General features: G+C 41.2%; 1 protein-coding gene across 1 annotated transcript in view; it reads left to right on the forward strand.

Annotated features, from left to right (window-relative positions):
* The window catches only part of dpf1 (double PHD fingers 1), a 53,893-nt gene extending 46,213 nt beyond the window's left edge, over positions 1-7,680 (forward strand). The window contains exons 10-12 of the mRNA XM_085479289.1: positions 39-151; positions 779-860; positions 1,743-7,680. Of these exons, the coding sequence (XP_085335415.1) occupies positions 39-151; positions 779-860; positions 1,743-1,813 (266 nt within the window). The 3' untranslated portion in view covers positions 1,814-7,680. The remainder of the gene's footprint in view (positions 1-38; positions 152-778; positions 861-1,742) is intronic.
* The last annotated feature ends 8,653 nt before the right edge of the window (positions 7,681-16,333 follow it).

Here is a 16,333-nt window from a genome sequence, read left to right on the forward strand (position 1 = left end):
GTGTGTGTGTGTATGTGTGTTTGTGTGTGTGCACCCAGGCCACCCGTCCTGTCTGCAGTTCACAGTGAACATGACAGCTGCGGTGAGGACTTATCGCTGGCAGTGCATCGAGTGCAAGTCCTGCAGCCTGTGTGGCACCTCTGAGAACGACGTAGGCTCTTACTTTCTACTACACGTTAAATCTAAGCACATGTGGCTGCACACACACACACACACACAAACATACACACACACACATGTACAGCTCATACATAATGCCAGAAAAACTTAGGCAGAGCAGGTATAAGTGAATACTGCTGATATTTATTTTTGTAGTTATCCGAGGCCGATGTCTGGCTCAAATACTTGAGTGCAATGAAGACGGTGCACGGCTGAAGGATGGTGTTATAGTGCTGCCCACAATTTACTGAGATCAAACAAATTTTACTGAAAACCCTTCCAGAAGTGCAGATTTTTTTGAAGGTGCTTAAATTTACACAGACTGCAATGCAGGACTCAAAGTGCTGGTTAAAGCATCTAGTGTACATACAACAAAGAAAGAGAGTTGTTGATCCTGTTGAGCTTTTTACCGCCTGCCACAACAAAGGTTGAAGTTATGAATATGAAATTAAAAAAAACAACCAGGGACATATTCATCACACCCCAGTCGCTTGATTATATAAATACAAAATCATTGTTAAAGCACTACACGCACTATGTTTTGCCGCTGCAGTCCTCGGCTTTGATTTCAAGACCGTGCGCACGTGTGATTAACGACACTAATTCTCTTCTTTTGCAGGACCAGCTGTTGTTCTGTGACGATTGTGACAGAGGCTATCACATGTACTGTCTGAGCCCTCCGATGTCTGAGCCGCCAGAGGGTACGCATGCACGCCGCAAAGCTACACAATGTACCGCATCCTCATTTTTATCAGACTTCACAACTTTCCACAACCACGACAACATTTTTATCATTACAGAGACATGGAACTATCTGTGCTGTAGGTAGAATGAGGAGAGTGAAACCTGCAGTCAGAGCAGTCGTGCTGATTTTTAAGGCATTTTTAAAGAATATGACCCTCAGGACTCTTTTCTTTTTTTTCTTTTTTGAATGAATGTTTTAATCTGAATACGGCGGTCTAAAATACCGTGACTGCGATTACAGAAATGGAGAAGGTACTTCTGTTTAAATCAAACTGTCATTTGCCACATAAGATGGCTGCCTCAAAATGTTTGATGGCGTTGTCATGGAAATGAGTAGTAGAAAGATAATCTGTTTCCATGGCAAAAGTGTCACTTGGCTGAACATACAGTAGCGGTGCCACTTGTATTCAACACGCACTAACAGTGTCAAGCTCTGCCCACACATGCGATGCTTTCGATTTACAGGAAAATATTTTTTAAAATTCAGCAGCAGTCAGTTAATTTCGGGTCTCCGCACACGCGTCGATGATAAACTTATATTTGTGTACCACCTTTAGTCTGGGTTCACTTTGAAGCGTTAAGGTTGAGGAGAACATTTCAGCATCTGTCTCGACTTTATGTTTAATTAATGTCACAAATCCTGAGCCGGAATCCAAACCAAACTACTTGTCAGATCCTCTGCACCCACAAACCACAGGCACAGCGTGTGGTGTTTAAACACGGAGCTTTAATTTACAGTGTTACTTAACGCTCTGTGTGAAATGAGGGATTAATCCACAAGGCTTTACAATAGCAGTGATTGAACTCCCAATCTGTGTGTGTGTGTGTGTGTTGTACAGGGAGCTGGAGCTGTCATCTGTGTCTAAGACAACTGAAGGAGAAGGCCTCAGCCTACATCACCCTCACTTAATCTGCTGAGCTGCGCCTCTTCCTCTTGGCCCTTCATCCTCTCCCAAAACCACTTCTCCGTAACCCCCCTCACTGTGCCTCAGAGGCTACCCCCCCTCTCCTCTTCTGATCTGCTCGCCGCTACTCTCTCTACGTTCTGTCCCCGCGACCTTTGACACGACTGAGCACACAGCAACCACGGCGATGCATATTCCCGAAACGTCTTTCCAGTGGCGAGCCAACCTCCGCCCCGTTTATTTATTTATTTTGGTCACTCGAATTCCCTGTTGTGCTTGACCTGAATCCCCCCTCCCTTCATTCTTGCTCTGTCTCAACAGAGGAATTCATCAGCTGGCAATAAGTTTGCTAGCAAGACACACACTTCAGCCTGCCAAGGGCACTTCTGAGGCATACTACTCCACAGGAACCCTCATAAGGGCCCTCGGATGAGCCCTAATGATCTTCAGCTGCAACTCAGTCAAGTAGTGAGCGAGAATTAATAAGATGGATAGGTGTTAGGCAGAGGACAGGGCATTGAAGACCCTGGATAACCATGGAGCAGTATGTTTCAGTGTTAGTCAACTGTGAAATATACACCCAATCAAAATTTCATTTACTCCCTCTGTCCTTTACCGTGCACGGCAGAGCTGAGACACTGAACTCTGCTCCATTATTTGTCTGCAGGGTTTCCTGCTCCATGCAGTTTTTTAAAGGCAGAGTGAATTGTACAGAATTTCGACTGATTCTCCATCTACGCGCTCATAAAACCTCACCCTCGCCGGACACGTCGGAGTCTCTGGTCAGGAACTCAGACCATCTTTGACCTCACCCTGTCCTCTCTCGTTGCATGGGGTTTTTCCACAAAATTAATGATGCATTTTGGGATTGACACCGGTGGTTTTTAGTGTGCGGATGTGATCCTCTGATTAAAGGAGAGAAGGATTTTTCTCTTAATCAACTATCTCTGATCAAACGATGTATTTAAAAATACAATTTAGGCTTAGCGTCCCTCACAAATCCTTTACCTGACCTTTGTTCGCCCTTTCCCTCGATGAAACAATGACTGTGAAGCCAATGCGAGACTAAAACGCTCCTGGTGCTTGGTGTGTATTATCTGTGTGTTAAGAATGTAGGATCAATGTGTGGACAATGCAGATCTTTGTCTGGCCTATGCGGAGGCCAAAAAAACGTATTTTTTAATGATTCCTTTTTTTAATTTCTTTTTCATTCGCATGTTGTTGTTTCAGTTGTTTTTTCAAAACTTGTAATTGAAATCGAAGAGAAAGCACACTTAATTCGCAATAATGTGTTTGTAATATGAACTCTTTTGGCCAAACTGGGTGTGTGTTAGTGTGTATGTGTGTGTGTGCATGTCTGTTTGTGGGACTTTATTTGAAAACTACAATAATTGTAGCCATTTCCAAGCTAGGCAGGATCTGTGCGAGGATCTGAGTAGCAGAGGTCAAGTGGATGTAAGGAAAGTCGGCATTTTCTCGTCCAGGTATTCTGACAGAGTGAAGACAAAAAGAAAGTGTTAAAGGAATTGTTTCATCATTTCACCGTGGCTTATATGCCAGAGTTCATCTTGTAGTGACTCTGGAAAGTATGGAAGAAATGAATAGTATGGCACATAACCCACACTGAAGATCATCATTTTTATCATTTACAACCTTTTGTTTTATATTACACGTTAATCCATAAACATTAGAGGTGCTGGTAGCCAGGATGAGAGGTGAAACATCTTCAAAAAACGTAAAGAAGTCCAGCCACCCTTGATTCAAGGGTCTTAGACTAACATTACCTGTTTGAGTGAAACCCTACACAGACATACGGCCAGGAAAACTGTTTCTTACAGTGGCCCTGAGAGGTCAAATGCACTGTAGCTAAGAAAAATAACACCAACAAATACTAAAATGCTGTAATAGCACACAAAACAAAACTGATGATGAATAAAACACAATAGAAATAGAAAAATACATCCATCCATTTTCTTCCGCTTATCCAAGGTCGGGTCGCGGGGGCAGCAGCCCAAGCAGAGAAGCCCAGACCTCCCTCTCCCCAGCCACCTCCTATGGCTTATGAACACCAAAGCGTTCCCAGGCCAGCCGAGAGATATAATCTCTCCAGTGTGTCCTGGGTCTGCCCCGGGGCCTCTTCCTGGTGGGACATGCCTGGAAAACCTTACCCAGGAGGTGCCCAGGGGGCATCCTTGTCAGATGCCCGACCCACCTCAACTGGCTCCTTTCGATGTGGAGGAGCAGCGGCTCTACTCTGAGCCACCCTTCCTCTGAAGGGTGGCTGGCCTTGTATTTGTGATCTCGTTTTTTCGGTCACTACCCACAGCTTGTGACCATAGGTGAGGGTAGGGACGTAGATTGTACGGTAAATTGAGAGCTTCGCTTTTACACTCAGCTCTCTCTTCACCACAACAGACCAGTACAGCAGCGGTCCCCAACTTTTTTTGTGCCACGGACCGGTTTATGCCCGACAATATTTTCACGGACCGGCCTTTAAGGTGTCGCGGATAAATACAACAAAATAAAACTAGTACCGGTACCGAAAAAAGAAGATTTATTCATAACACACGTGAAAAGACCCAGGAAAACCGAGTTAACAATAAAAACGATAACAAAATAACGCTGAAAATCGATAAAAACCCTGAAAACCAGACATTTCACATCTGAGCCTCAACTCTCGCGGCCCGGTACCAAACGACTCACGGACCGTTACCGGTCCGAGGCCCGGGGGTTGGGGACCGCTGTGGTACAGCGTCCGCATCACTGCAGCTGCTGCACCAATCCGTCTGTCGATCTCCCGCTCCCTTCTCCCATCACTCGTGAACAAGACCCCGAGATACTTAAACTCCTCCACTTGGGGCAGGGTCTAGTCCCTGACCTGGAGTGGGCACTCCACCCTTTTTCAAAATATATTTCAATATTTTGAAAGTGTTTTTCAAAAAATACAACAAAGGTTAAATAGAATACAGTTAAAAGAAAAAAAAGAAAAAACTAAAAAAAAAAACCAAACAAGATATAATGAACGAAACACAAGTATTTTTTGTGTGTATCTACAGTATTTGGTAAGTCACACAATTAAAACAAATTTTGTATCTTTTTCTCCTGAACGAAACGTAACACAGATGAATCCTTAGCTTCATTTAAGTGTCTGTCTCTTTGTGGAGTCCTTTACAGGTTTTGGTTAATGTCTCCCCCAAAACACTGCCATTGTATTTTGTGTGCTTTTGAAACATTTTTCTGTTTTCTGGTGTTTTCTTAAGTTGCAGTTTATTTGACCTCTCAGGGCCCCCGTAGTTTCCCCAGTCTTGAGATTAAGCTAACTGTCCCATCCAATGACTACAGAAAACGTTTCTACAGTCATTGTTCCCATCACTCTAACTTCTCTTTTATCAGATAAGTAAAAATTTGTAATAAATAATAGTTGCAATCCTGATTACAGACTACACCCCTTAAGAGGTGTTGTCTTTATAAAACTGTATTCCACCTTTAGCTTCGCATAAATAGATTTTTATGTGAGTACTTAATTCTCTCACAGTCTTTGCCATTATCAGCACAATGATCACCAGAGAATAATGTTAAGGGGTCATTGATTTTACATTAGCGGATATGCTAAGCTCTGTGTTGCTAGCATAGAGCAATACTCAATCAGGTTGCTCTTTCAAGATCAAACCTGTCTAAAAGAGAGACAGTGTCACCAAAATATAAATAAATTTAACTGTATTGGACATTTGTTAACATGTATACATTCAAATGACATATGACAGCCTCTGTGAAGCCATCTGATTTGTTTCTTTTTCTGTTTTTTGGGGTTGATAAGAAAAATATGTTGTTGTAGAAGTTATGCTAACACTGCTAGTCTGCGCTAAAGAATCTGGTGTAAGTGTGGAGAAACGTGGGTTTAAATGGTCAGCCAGCATGCATCTTTATGGGCTTTCACTGAAAAGATATCTTTTATTTTTCTCTTATTGAAATGACCCGTTATAGTGTCCTCAACCAGTTTAACTGGGTTTCTCATGGCAACTTAACAAGCATTTTTAGAAGACAGGTGAAGTACGAGTGCTGATTTATGGGAACATTTCTAAATGATTTATTAGTGCGGATGTGAGGTTTGAGTTTGGAGACAATACCTGTAAATATGGGGATTGAATTAAGGGCAACAAATTGCCATTTTACACAGTGTTTCATATTTTTGTGTACAGGTAAGAGTATGAAACGGCTCAGACTCAGCCAGCTTCGGCTTGAATGAACGTCTCATTTTAATGCTGCATCATGTCTCTGAAAGGAAATTCACAGGATCAGATGGCTCGCTAGAATGTATCTGAACTGTACTCGTGTTTGCCATCTGATGCAGACGGGCAGTAGGTGCAAATACTGTACTACCCCCTCAATTCAATTCAACTTTGCATGAATGACTCATATTTTGATAAAGTCGGTAATGCATTTTTAAATAACGACGACTAAAACCTTTAACTTATGTTCAGTTCCTGTTTGTTTGCTTGTTTGGTTCTGTACCTTTAAAAAAAATAATTTTACATTTTGCACAGCGTGGCTACATTTGCTCTCCAAGTGCGTTTATGCCTCTGTGTGTGAGTGCGTGTTTCTATATATGTGAGTACATGTGTGTGTATGAGTGTAAGCGTATATCCACAGAAGGTCAGTGAAGAAAAAAAAAGAAAGAAGCAAATCGAACCAAAATAGTGTGTTACTTATTATTCTGCAGACATTTTCTTCTCAGTGGAACCAGTTGCATGGCACAACACTGCTTGAGGATTGTAATGTTGAGTACAGATTATAACTAAAGTGCACTTGAGTGTACACATTTCACGCAAGGCACTCGGATTATACTGTATGACTTTATGGTGTGTTAAATTAGTGTTACATTTGCCGACAAAATCACTAGCAACCAATAAAAAGAAATGTTTATTTCCATTTACAAATCAGAGCTAACACCTAGACTTGAAGCATGTCTGTGTGGAAATAGTTTGATGATGAAGTGGAAATATTTAATGGTGATTGTTAGATTAAATATAATGGAAATGTTTGGGATTTGGATGATAATGATGATGTCATTGTGACTGAAAAGCCTTTATATTTGGAGCTTTGCTGGCACTTAAAAGGAGAAGCATGGTGGAGTCAAACTAACTTTGATTGTACTATCTGGGGTGGGTGGGGAAGCCCTGTTGGGTCTTTGGAAAGTTTAATGAAACTTGAGCCTTCTCTCTGTACAAATGGATGAAGCAAAGCGATGGTGGTGTAAGGGTGGGGATGTGGGGTCCAACAAAGCCACACCAGGAGCCTCCAGGTCTCAAGTTGATGCCATTACCCCCATCTCCTCCTTCCACCATCATTTCAGGCTGTTGGTGGCTCAGTCAGAGGGTTGAGCCTTTGGGCAACTCTAGGCCTCTGTTGTAAATTGTTGTTCTGTGATCTTGCTTGCACTTTTTTTGTTGTTTTATTTGTTTTTGTTTTTGTTTTCCCAAAAATAAGAAACTAATTGTAAGTATGTATGCGTGTGAGTGCGGGTGCACTTTTCATTTTCAATCTTTGCATTTTTTGTTTTCCAATGTGACTGTCTGTTGTAAACAACACTGGATAAAGACAAGTTTTTAATTTGTATTTTTTACCTCGAGAGGAAGATGCAATCTTCTTGGACATTTTTTTAACCGCCCTCCTCTTTTCCTCCCTCTCTTTCTTCTCCTCCTCTTCCGTCTGGTACCTGGGAATGCTTTGAAATGTGGACCGTGACCGCATTGCTGTCATCACTGCTGTCAGTCATTTTCTGTGAATTCATTCGGCTTTCTCAATTTACCCAGTTTTTTCTCTCTTCCCTCGACTCATTTTTTTCCATTAAAAAGATGAGATTGAAAAATGAGCTGTACCTTTTGTGTGTGCCGTGTGTGTGTTTGCATTATTTGCTCCAGTTCCTGTGGTGTAAATCGCTGAATATTTGTGTGTTCTTGGACAGTAGTCAGTCTGTCTGTCTGCTCGTCTGTATTGCTGCCAACTAGGGCAGCTTACAAGTCTGTCTTTTTTTTTTTCCTTAGGTGGGGAGGACTAGTCCACGGACTTCTTCTCTCACATGCACATACTTATGGGCTTGAAGCTGAGGCCAATGTCGACCATTTTTTTCTCCCGCTCCTATTTCTTCCTTTCCTTTTTCAGTCTTCAGAAGAGAATGTAATTGCATAGTTTTAGCTAGAAAACACGTGTCTCTTTTTAAAAAAAAAATATAAGGTGCCTTTTCATGTGTTTCAAAAAGGGGTAAAAATGCCTTTGAAGATAAAAAAGAAATTAAGGGATGCCATTGTTTGGAATGAATAGCGGATCCTGGAAAACCTGGGAATGGGGACAAAGGAGCCCTGTTGTCCACAATTGTTTTCCAGCAACACTGCAGAAGAAAATACACTTTGCTATTCAGGGCAGGTACAGTTTTGCTATTTGTGATGTATTCCTGGAGATGAGACATTCATCATAGCTGCAGTGTTGGCTAGACCTGGCTGAGCAACAGCAGCGGGGTGAAGTCAAGCCGATCAACAGTTCCATTTTTTGCTTCCTACCAGAACACAGAAAACCAAAAAACTGGTGCATACTCGATTCCTTGGGGGTTTTTGGTGAGAGGGGGCTGAGGGGGGATATAGGTATTTTTAACAATATGCTCTGAAAAAAAATTCCTCCATCCATCCATCCTTTTTGGAACAGCTCCAACATTATCCAAAATCCTGCACAGCACCATCCTGTGCATACAGAAACCCACACAAAAACACTTGTGTGTCACACACACAAAAAAATTCAGACGTGTGTACACCAACAGTGTGTTTTTGTGTGTGCGCACACACACACACAGCCTAGAGCCCTCATCTTCTTATAAGGTTCATTACTCTGACCCCAGTCTCCCTTTCATATCTCTGAGGACGTTTGTGTGTGTGTGTGTGTGTGTGTGTGTGTGTGTGTGTGTGTGTGTGCTTGTGCATGTGCTTTCCAATATCCAATAGATTATCAGTATGTATAATTATTTAGGCCCAAAGAAAGTACAAGTGTGTTTTATATGTGTGTGTATTTGTGTGCCTGTGCGAGTATGTGCATACTGTATGAATACTGTACTGAGTGTAACTATGTGTGTGTGTGTGTGTGTGTGTGTGTGTGTGTGTACATCTGTGCATGTGTGTATGCCTTCCCAGCCAATTACCACATCTCCCAGACAGACTGAGACTGCCTAGGCCTTGCCAGCCAATCGGAGAGGGGCTGCGCACTGCCGGGCTGGAGGTGGTTGCTATGGTAACCAGGAGGCCTGTTTGCATGGTGGCTGATGGAAGAGTGATGGATTACAGTAATGGGATGGAAGGAGAGAAGGAGGGAGGAAGATAGGGAGCTGGAGGAAGTGGAGGGAGGTACAAGAGAAGGAGGAGGAGGTGAGAATGGGAGGAAGAGAGAGAGAGAAAATGGGGGAGGTGAGGAGGGAGGGAGGCAGACAGACTCATACATAAAGATATTGGTAATGTATGAATGCATCTGAAATGAAGCGACTTAAAAAGATGAAAAAGAATGAGAGAAAAATCATAAAGGGAGGGTGGTGGAGGAGTGGAGGGGGTGGTGGGGGGTTGGGAAAATTGGGTTGGGGGTGTGTGTGTGTGTGTGTGTGTGTGTGTGTGTGTGTGTGTGTGTGTGTGTGAGAGACTGAATTCATCTCTTTCCTTCTTCTGTCTGGGCTGAGACGTGTGTCTGGCCATCTGTCCTTGGAGCAGTCAGAGACGTAAGTGTGTGGAAAGATGCAGTCTCACCTTTTTGCCTCCTCAGCAGCACTGCAGTCAGTTCATGCAGGAGCTACCTCTGTGCTTCCACATCCACCTGCACCAACTTAAAGTATGATATCAGGGGGCCAACATGATGCAACTCCAACAAGTCAGATGGAATTGGAAAGTTGCACGTGTTCTGACAAGCGATAACAAATTTTTTTGTTGCTTGTGCAAAAAGCTTGAGGTGGAAAAATCACAATGCGATTACAGGCATTTTATTTTTTGTTACAGAATTAAGTCTTGATACCTTTTTGTGTCTTACTGTTATTACATCTCCTGTTTGGGACTACATGGACTTCAGTGCTGCATGTTTAAAGTAAAAAATGTCAACTTTAGCACTGATGTTCAAGATCTGAAGGTGACAAAATTCAGAAATATATACTTTAGGCTCTTTGTAATCATCTACAATGTAAATCCATTTAGTCTGACATGAAGTCTTTCACATAAAGAGGTGAAAATGTCACAATTCACAACTTTTCAGACTCATAACTTAACAAATAATACAAAATAAGAATCTTTTCTTTAGCAAATGTAGTTTTTTCTAATTTTGCTCAGTGCATGACTTTTCATGCATACAGCACTGGTTTAATCAGTAAATCCGCTAATCAGTAATTTTATGGGATGGAATTATTCTGAACATCTACTGAGTGCGCCTTAAGTACTTGTCTTCCATTGTCTTGTGGGTGTGATGACCCCCTATTTGAGAATCACTGGACTAGACTACAGAGAGGTCAAACCCCTGTTAGGCCTATAATGAATAAACTATTCAAAACCTCTAACTGCAAAAAATAAAGAGATGTTTTGGAGGATTTGAGAGGATAATGCTGCACAGAAATTATTGCCCTGAATAAAGAGCTTGTTAAGAAAACCCATCATTTTTGTTTTTTGCTGCCTTTTTTTTTTTTTCTCTAAGCTGATTTCTTTAAACAAGACTGTGTTTCTAAGCATTTCTCATTGAAGTCTCAAAAGTCACAAGGAACTCCGTTTTAATGCGAACAGCTGAACTTATTGTAACAGTGTAACTGGTTAATCAGTGATGTGAAGATCAATATGAATAAAATCATATAATTTACTTAACTCATGAGGCGCTAACAGTGAAAGCACCTGCTCATCTATCCCAGTTCTTTGAAACAGTTATTATTTTTGTCTGATTTATACTCTCACACATACATTATTCCTGTCGAACCACACTCAATTTCCTCTCATTTATAGAGAGCGTCTGAAGATGCTTTAGAGCCAAGGATTAGGCTAAATCTGCATCTGGGGAACCCGACTCCCTGTGATCTTTCCCAGCGACAAAGCACCATTCATGTCAATTAAAGATCCAGTCCACTAAAATTAACTTCTAGGCAAAATCAAAAACATAAAAGGCACAACTAAAATCCATCATGGCTGCAGTTTAATAGGTCCTCTTGTCTTTCAGAGTGCCATCTTCAATGCTTATCATCCACAGGCCTCACTTTGAAGATGTTTATGGCTTTGAAGCCATCTATTGAGACAAATCTGTAATTTACTTGTGTGTGGGTGCTGATAAAACAGCTAATCAATGAGTGGATCAGCAGTTTGCAGAATGGGTATTTTCAAGGTGGGTAAACATTCGAATAATCAGAACAGTGTGCAAAAAGGGGGGCATTACTTCAACTTGAAATCATAATTCAACACTGCAACCTAGAGGCAGAGCCAAGCAACAGCAGCCGTTCAGCAGTAAATCGAAAGAAACCGTAAAGCTTCACTACCTGTGCAACAGCCACTGTTCAGCCAGGCAACAAAAACAAAAAGCATCACTAATTTATCATCCACTCTTAAACAAAGAGAATAAAGAATAAAGGAATTGTTATTATTAATAATAATAATGCTAATAATGACTCCAAAGTGCACATGTCTTAATGTTTTGTGTGTGGTTTATTAATTTAATTCACTGCAGTCTGAAATTTCACACTTTAATAATCAGCTAATTAAGCTTTATGAGTCAAATTCTTTGTTTTCTGTCCCTTTTTTGTCTTTAATAACTGAGTTTAACTGTGTTTTCTCATCTCTGATGTCTACACTATTTACATCTGAAATTAGTGGAAAGCCAAACAGGATGGATCATTAATTACTACATTCATTTGTTTCCCTTACTAATAAACCAATTACACTGAGCAAACGCAGTTCTAACACTGCATACTGTCATGTACCGTCTTGCAGTCATGTTCTGTGAGATTGTTTATTGTGTTTATAGCAGAGAAAGGAGAACGCATGAAGCTGACTCTTTATGTTGTCCATGTGTTGTGTGTTTTCTTTGGCACCCATCAGCCCCTGTGGCTTTACTCCATAAAGCCATTGTCAATATTTCACCTTTTCTCCCTCCGGCAGCCGCAGTCCGGCACCCGTGAAATATTGTGAAATTAATATAATACAGTACCTCTGAGGGCTGGAGGACATTTATGCAAATAACCAGAGGTGGGACCAAGTCATTGTTTTGCAAGTCTCAAGTCTTTATCCTCAAGTCTCAAGTCAAGTCTCAAGTAATGTCAGGCAAGTCAGAGTCGAGTCTCAAGTCACTGGTGTAAAAGTCCGAGTCAAGTCACAAGTCTGAAACTTTGAATTTCAAGTCCTTTCGAGTCTTTAAAAAAAAAACGAAAAAATAATGTTGCAGTTATGCTAAATGTAAATATTAGACCATGTAATTTTAAAATCTGTGTTTTTCTCAACACATGACAAAATAGTGAACTTAGAAAATATACACAAATTGTGAAATTGCACCTCTTTAAAATGCAGCTCAATTAAACTTAGCTCCAAGAATAATTTTCACCGACAGTTCTGAGATACGCTGCATGTTATTCTTGGATGCGGTTGTAGGACCGGCTTTAAAATCGCATGACAAAAATATCATACACATTAAAAAGAACTGCATCACCAACGTAGCCTGGACAACATTTGCTAGTTAGATGAAGTCAGCTATCTCATTGTAGCATATTTATATGCATATTTATAATCATACGGTTCTTGGAGTGAGTGCATACACTTGTGAAGTTTAGTAACTTCAGGTCACTGCAACAAGCCCAGGTACAGTTTACCGACGGATGGGTACAGGACCTTGAACTGCACCGTGTAGAACGAAAGACCATCGTACCTATCATAAGTTTACCAGTCTCACAAATTGTCGTCATAAATACACATTCGTTAACCGTTTATTAATAGGACCTTTGAGCTCAAGGGTAATTAATTAGTAGTGGAAATCATTTCTGGTAGCATCACAGAAATGTAGCAGTGACAATAATATTGTATGCTGTAATCGTACTGGGCAATTAGTGATACAAAAAACCTGTTTTATCCTGTGAATAAAAGTATGTGTTTTTGTCAGTGTACCATAATAACAGAAGCGAAACACAATATTGTGTCAGGACAATTCACTATTTATGCACAATAAATAAAGGAGCATAGCGCGACAATTTCTGTTCAGCGCCAGACTTGCTTGTAACCTATATCACCAATTATGTTAAGAAAAATGACGCATTAACTACAACAGCAGACTGACCTTTGTGTAAATGCTTGGAGCAGACTAACCTGTGAGCTGGAGTGTTCTGGGACGTTATATTTGATCTTTGAATGGCTGAAATCCAGGCCATCCGTCGCGTCTTTGTTACTTCGGAAACATGGCTTGAACAATTTCTCTTCAACGACGTAATCCGATAACAACCGATCTCTTTACCCGTCGGCTTCCCGTGGCTGTCATGCGACCGGCTATTGCAGTTAATAATACAACAGCTTCTTGACATTTTTGTGTTTCTTTTTATCGCTGTGTGACTGATTTCAATTGAAAGCCTGCGTGCGCTAGTACCGCTTGCCACGAGTTCCCAGAATCCTTTGCGGTTCTACCCGTGAATGACGTCACATTTTCAATCTCTATATAATATGCATGTTAAATTTTATATTTTGGGTAAAATATCAAGTCTTTTCAAGTAAACCGGTTCAAGTCCAATTCAAGTCCCAAGTCATTGGTGTAAAAGTCCAAGTCAAGTCACAAGTCTTAGAACATTTTTTCAAGTCAAGTCTAAAGTCATAAAATTAATGACTCGAGTCTGACTCGAGTCCAAGTCATGTGACTCGAGTCCACACCTCTGCAAATAACCTACAGGGAGAACCTAACTAAGCCTAGGAGCAAGGCTGTGGCAGTTCTCTATAGTACTGAGCAGAAACAAGTTTGTGAAAAGACTAGAATCATTCTTCAAAAACGCTGGCACTGATATTAAATATTTATGTATTTTCCCCCTAACTTCTTCCCAGACATGTATTTGTTGCTTTTCTGTCGACTGCAGTATAACTGAGCATTTTATTATACTGCATACTGTTCTTATACATTTATACAAGTGGACAAACATCACTTTGAACTGAATGTTACTGTAGTATTTCTCTTTAATGCTACTTTATGCTTCTTTTAAATTCATTAGCTCAGTTGTATTTCAATGGATCAGCGGATCTCATTGCAAGCCCCTGATCTCATATATTGGACCCTATTCAAGCAGTTTTACCAGTAATTTGCAAACTGCTTTGCAACCCACCTCCACCTCAGCTGCCCTTCATTCTGTGTCTGATGTAATTATCCATCCATTCATCCATATCCATCCATCCATCCATCCATCCATCCATATCCATCCATCCATTCATCCATATCCATCCATCCATCCATCCATCCATCCATCCATCCATCCATCTTCTTTCATTTATCTGGGTCCGGGTCATGGGGGCAGCAGTCTAACCACTGAAGCCCAGACCTCCTTCTTCCTGGCCACCTCCCCCAGCGTGTCCTGGATCTACCCAAGGCTTCTTCCTAGTGCGACATGCCTGGAACACCTTGTCAGATGCCCGAACCACCTCAGCTGGCTCCTTTCGATGTGGAGGAGCAGCGACTCTACTCTGAGCCCCTCCCGGATGGCTGAACTCCTCACCCTATCTCTAAGGGAGCTACCCTTTGGAGGAAGGCGGAAATGGGCTGACGTAATTAATGTCATTAATATCTTATTGTCACCAATGCCTGCTGTGGGGGTGTTTCTGCTGCTCTCTATCTGTGGCTGCCCATGTATGCAGGTGGTATGGCAGGATGTCCCAGAAAACAGCAAAAGAAATAATGATGATAATCAGGTGGAAAGAAATGATTTAAATAGGACCTGCCTGACAAAGTGGAGTAAACCAAAAGATCCTTGAAAGCTTTAAAAGACATTGTGCCACAATCCAAGGAAATTCAGGAACAACTAGAAAAAATTTGCATTTCCTGCGAAAATGCAGTGTGGATGCCTTAACGCTGAAGATGTCTGCTGAAAAAAGCTGAAAAAGTTGAAACAAAAACAAAAAAATGTTGCCCTGAGCAGGATTCAAACCTGGCCCTTCTGGTCTAAGGGCAGGTATTTAGCTCAATGAGCCAAACTCATTCTCACAAAGAAGAGGTGGAGATATTGACAATTGTGCTGAAATGAGCAGAAGCTGCTGAGAATTGTGCTGATAAGAGGTGGAAAGGCTGAAAATTTTGCAGAAAAGAGGTGAATCAGCAGAATTTGGGCAGAAAAGAGGTGAAAATTCTGAAAAGTCTGCTGAAAAGAGTTGAATCAGCAGAATTTCTGCAGAAAAGAGTTCAATCAGCAGAATTTCTGCAGAAAAGAGTTCAATTAGCAGATTTTCTGCTGAAAAGAGTTCAATGAGCAGAATTCTGCTGAAAAGAGGTTTTTGCTGAAAACAGCAGAAAAAGCTGGTATTTGTGCTGAAAAGTGGTGAAAAAACTGAAAATTGTGCTGAAAAGGGGAGACAAAGCTGAAATTTGTGTTGAAAAGAGTTAAAAAAGTTTAAGTGTTAACTGAAAGAAATGTTGCCATAAGCGGGATTTGAACCCCGGCCTCCAAGTCTGAGAACGGACGCTCATCATTGTGTGGTACACAATGAGAAAGTAATTGAGATATGTCAGTCTGAAGAATGTTATAAAGCCACTTCTAAAGCTGTGGAACTCAAGCAAACAACATTGAGATCCGTTATCCACAAATAGGGAAAACATGGAACTGTAGTGAACCTTCCCGGGAATGACCAACTGACCAAAATTACCCTAAGAGCTCAGCAACGACTCATCCAAGAGGTCACGAAAGACTCCAGAACAACATCCAAAGAACTGCAAGCCTCACTTGCCTCAGTTAAGGTCAGTGTCAATGATTCCACCATAAGAAAGAGACTGGGCAAAAATGGCCTGTATGGCAGAGTTCCAAGATGAAAACCACTGCTGAGCAAAAGGAACATAAAGGCATAAAGGTCTCAGTTTTGCAAAAAAAACATCTTGATGATCCCAAAGACTTTTGGGAAAATACTCTGTGGACTGACAAGACAAAAGCTGAAATTTTTGGAAGGTGTGTGTGGAACATGGTGGTGGTAGTGTGAAGGTCTTGGGCTGTTTTGATGCCTCACGACCTGGAAGGCTTGCTGTGGTAAACAGAACCATGAATTCTGCCAATCACCAAAACATATCAGAAAGAAAATGTTTGTGACCTCAAGCTGAAGTGCAGTAGGGTTCTGCAGCAGAAGAATGATGCTGAAAACACCAGCAAGTCCACCTCTAAATAGCTTAAGGAAATCAAATGAAGACTTTGGAGTGGCCTAGTCAAAGTCCTGACCTGAACCTGATTGAGATTATGTTGCATAACTTTAAAAAGGCGGTTCATGCCCGAAATCCCTGCAATTGTTTTAACTGAATTACAACAATTGTGCAAAGAT

This window comes from Copadichromis virginalis, linkage group LG14 (genome assembly GCF_057382275.1).
Source record: "Copadichromis virginalis isolate Kocher_CV1m ecotype Utaka linkage group LG14, C_Virginalis_male_GT1.1, whole genome shotgun sequence".
Classification (NCBI taxonomy): Eukaryota; Metazoa; Chordata; class Actinopteri; order Cichliformes; family Cichlidae; genus Copadichromis; species Copadichromis virginalis.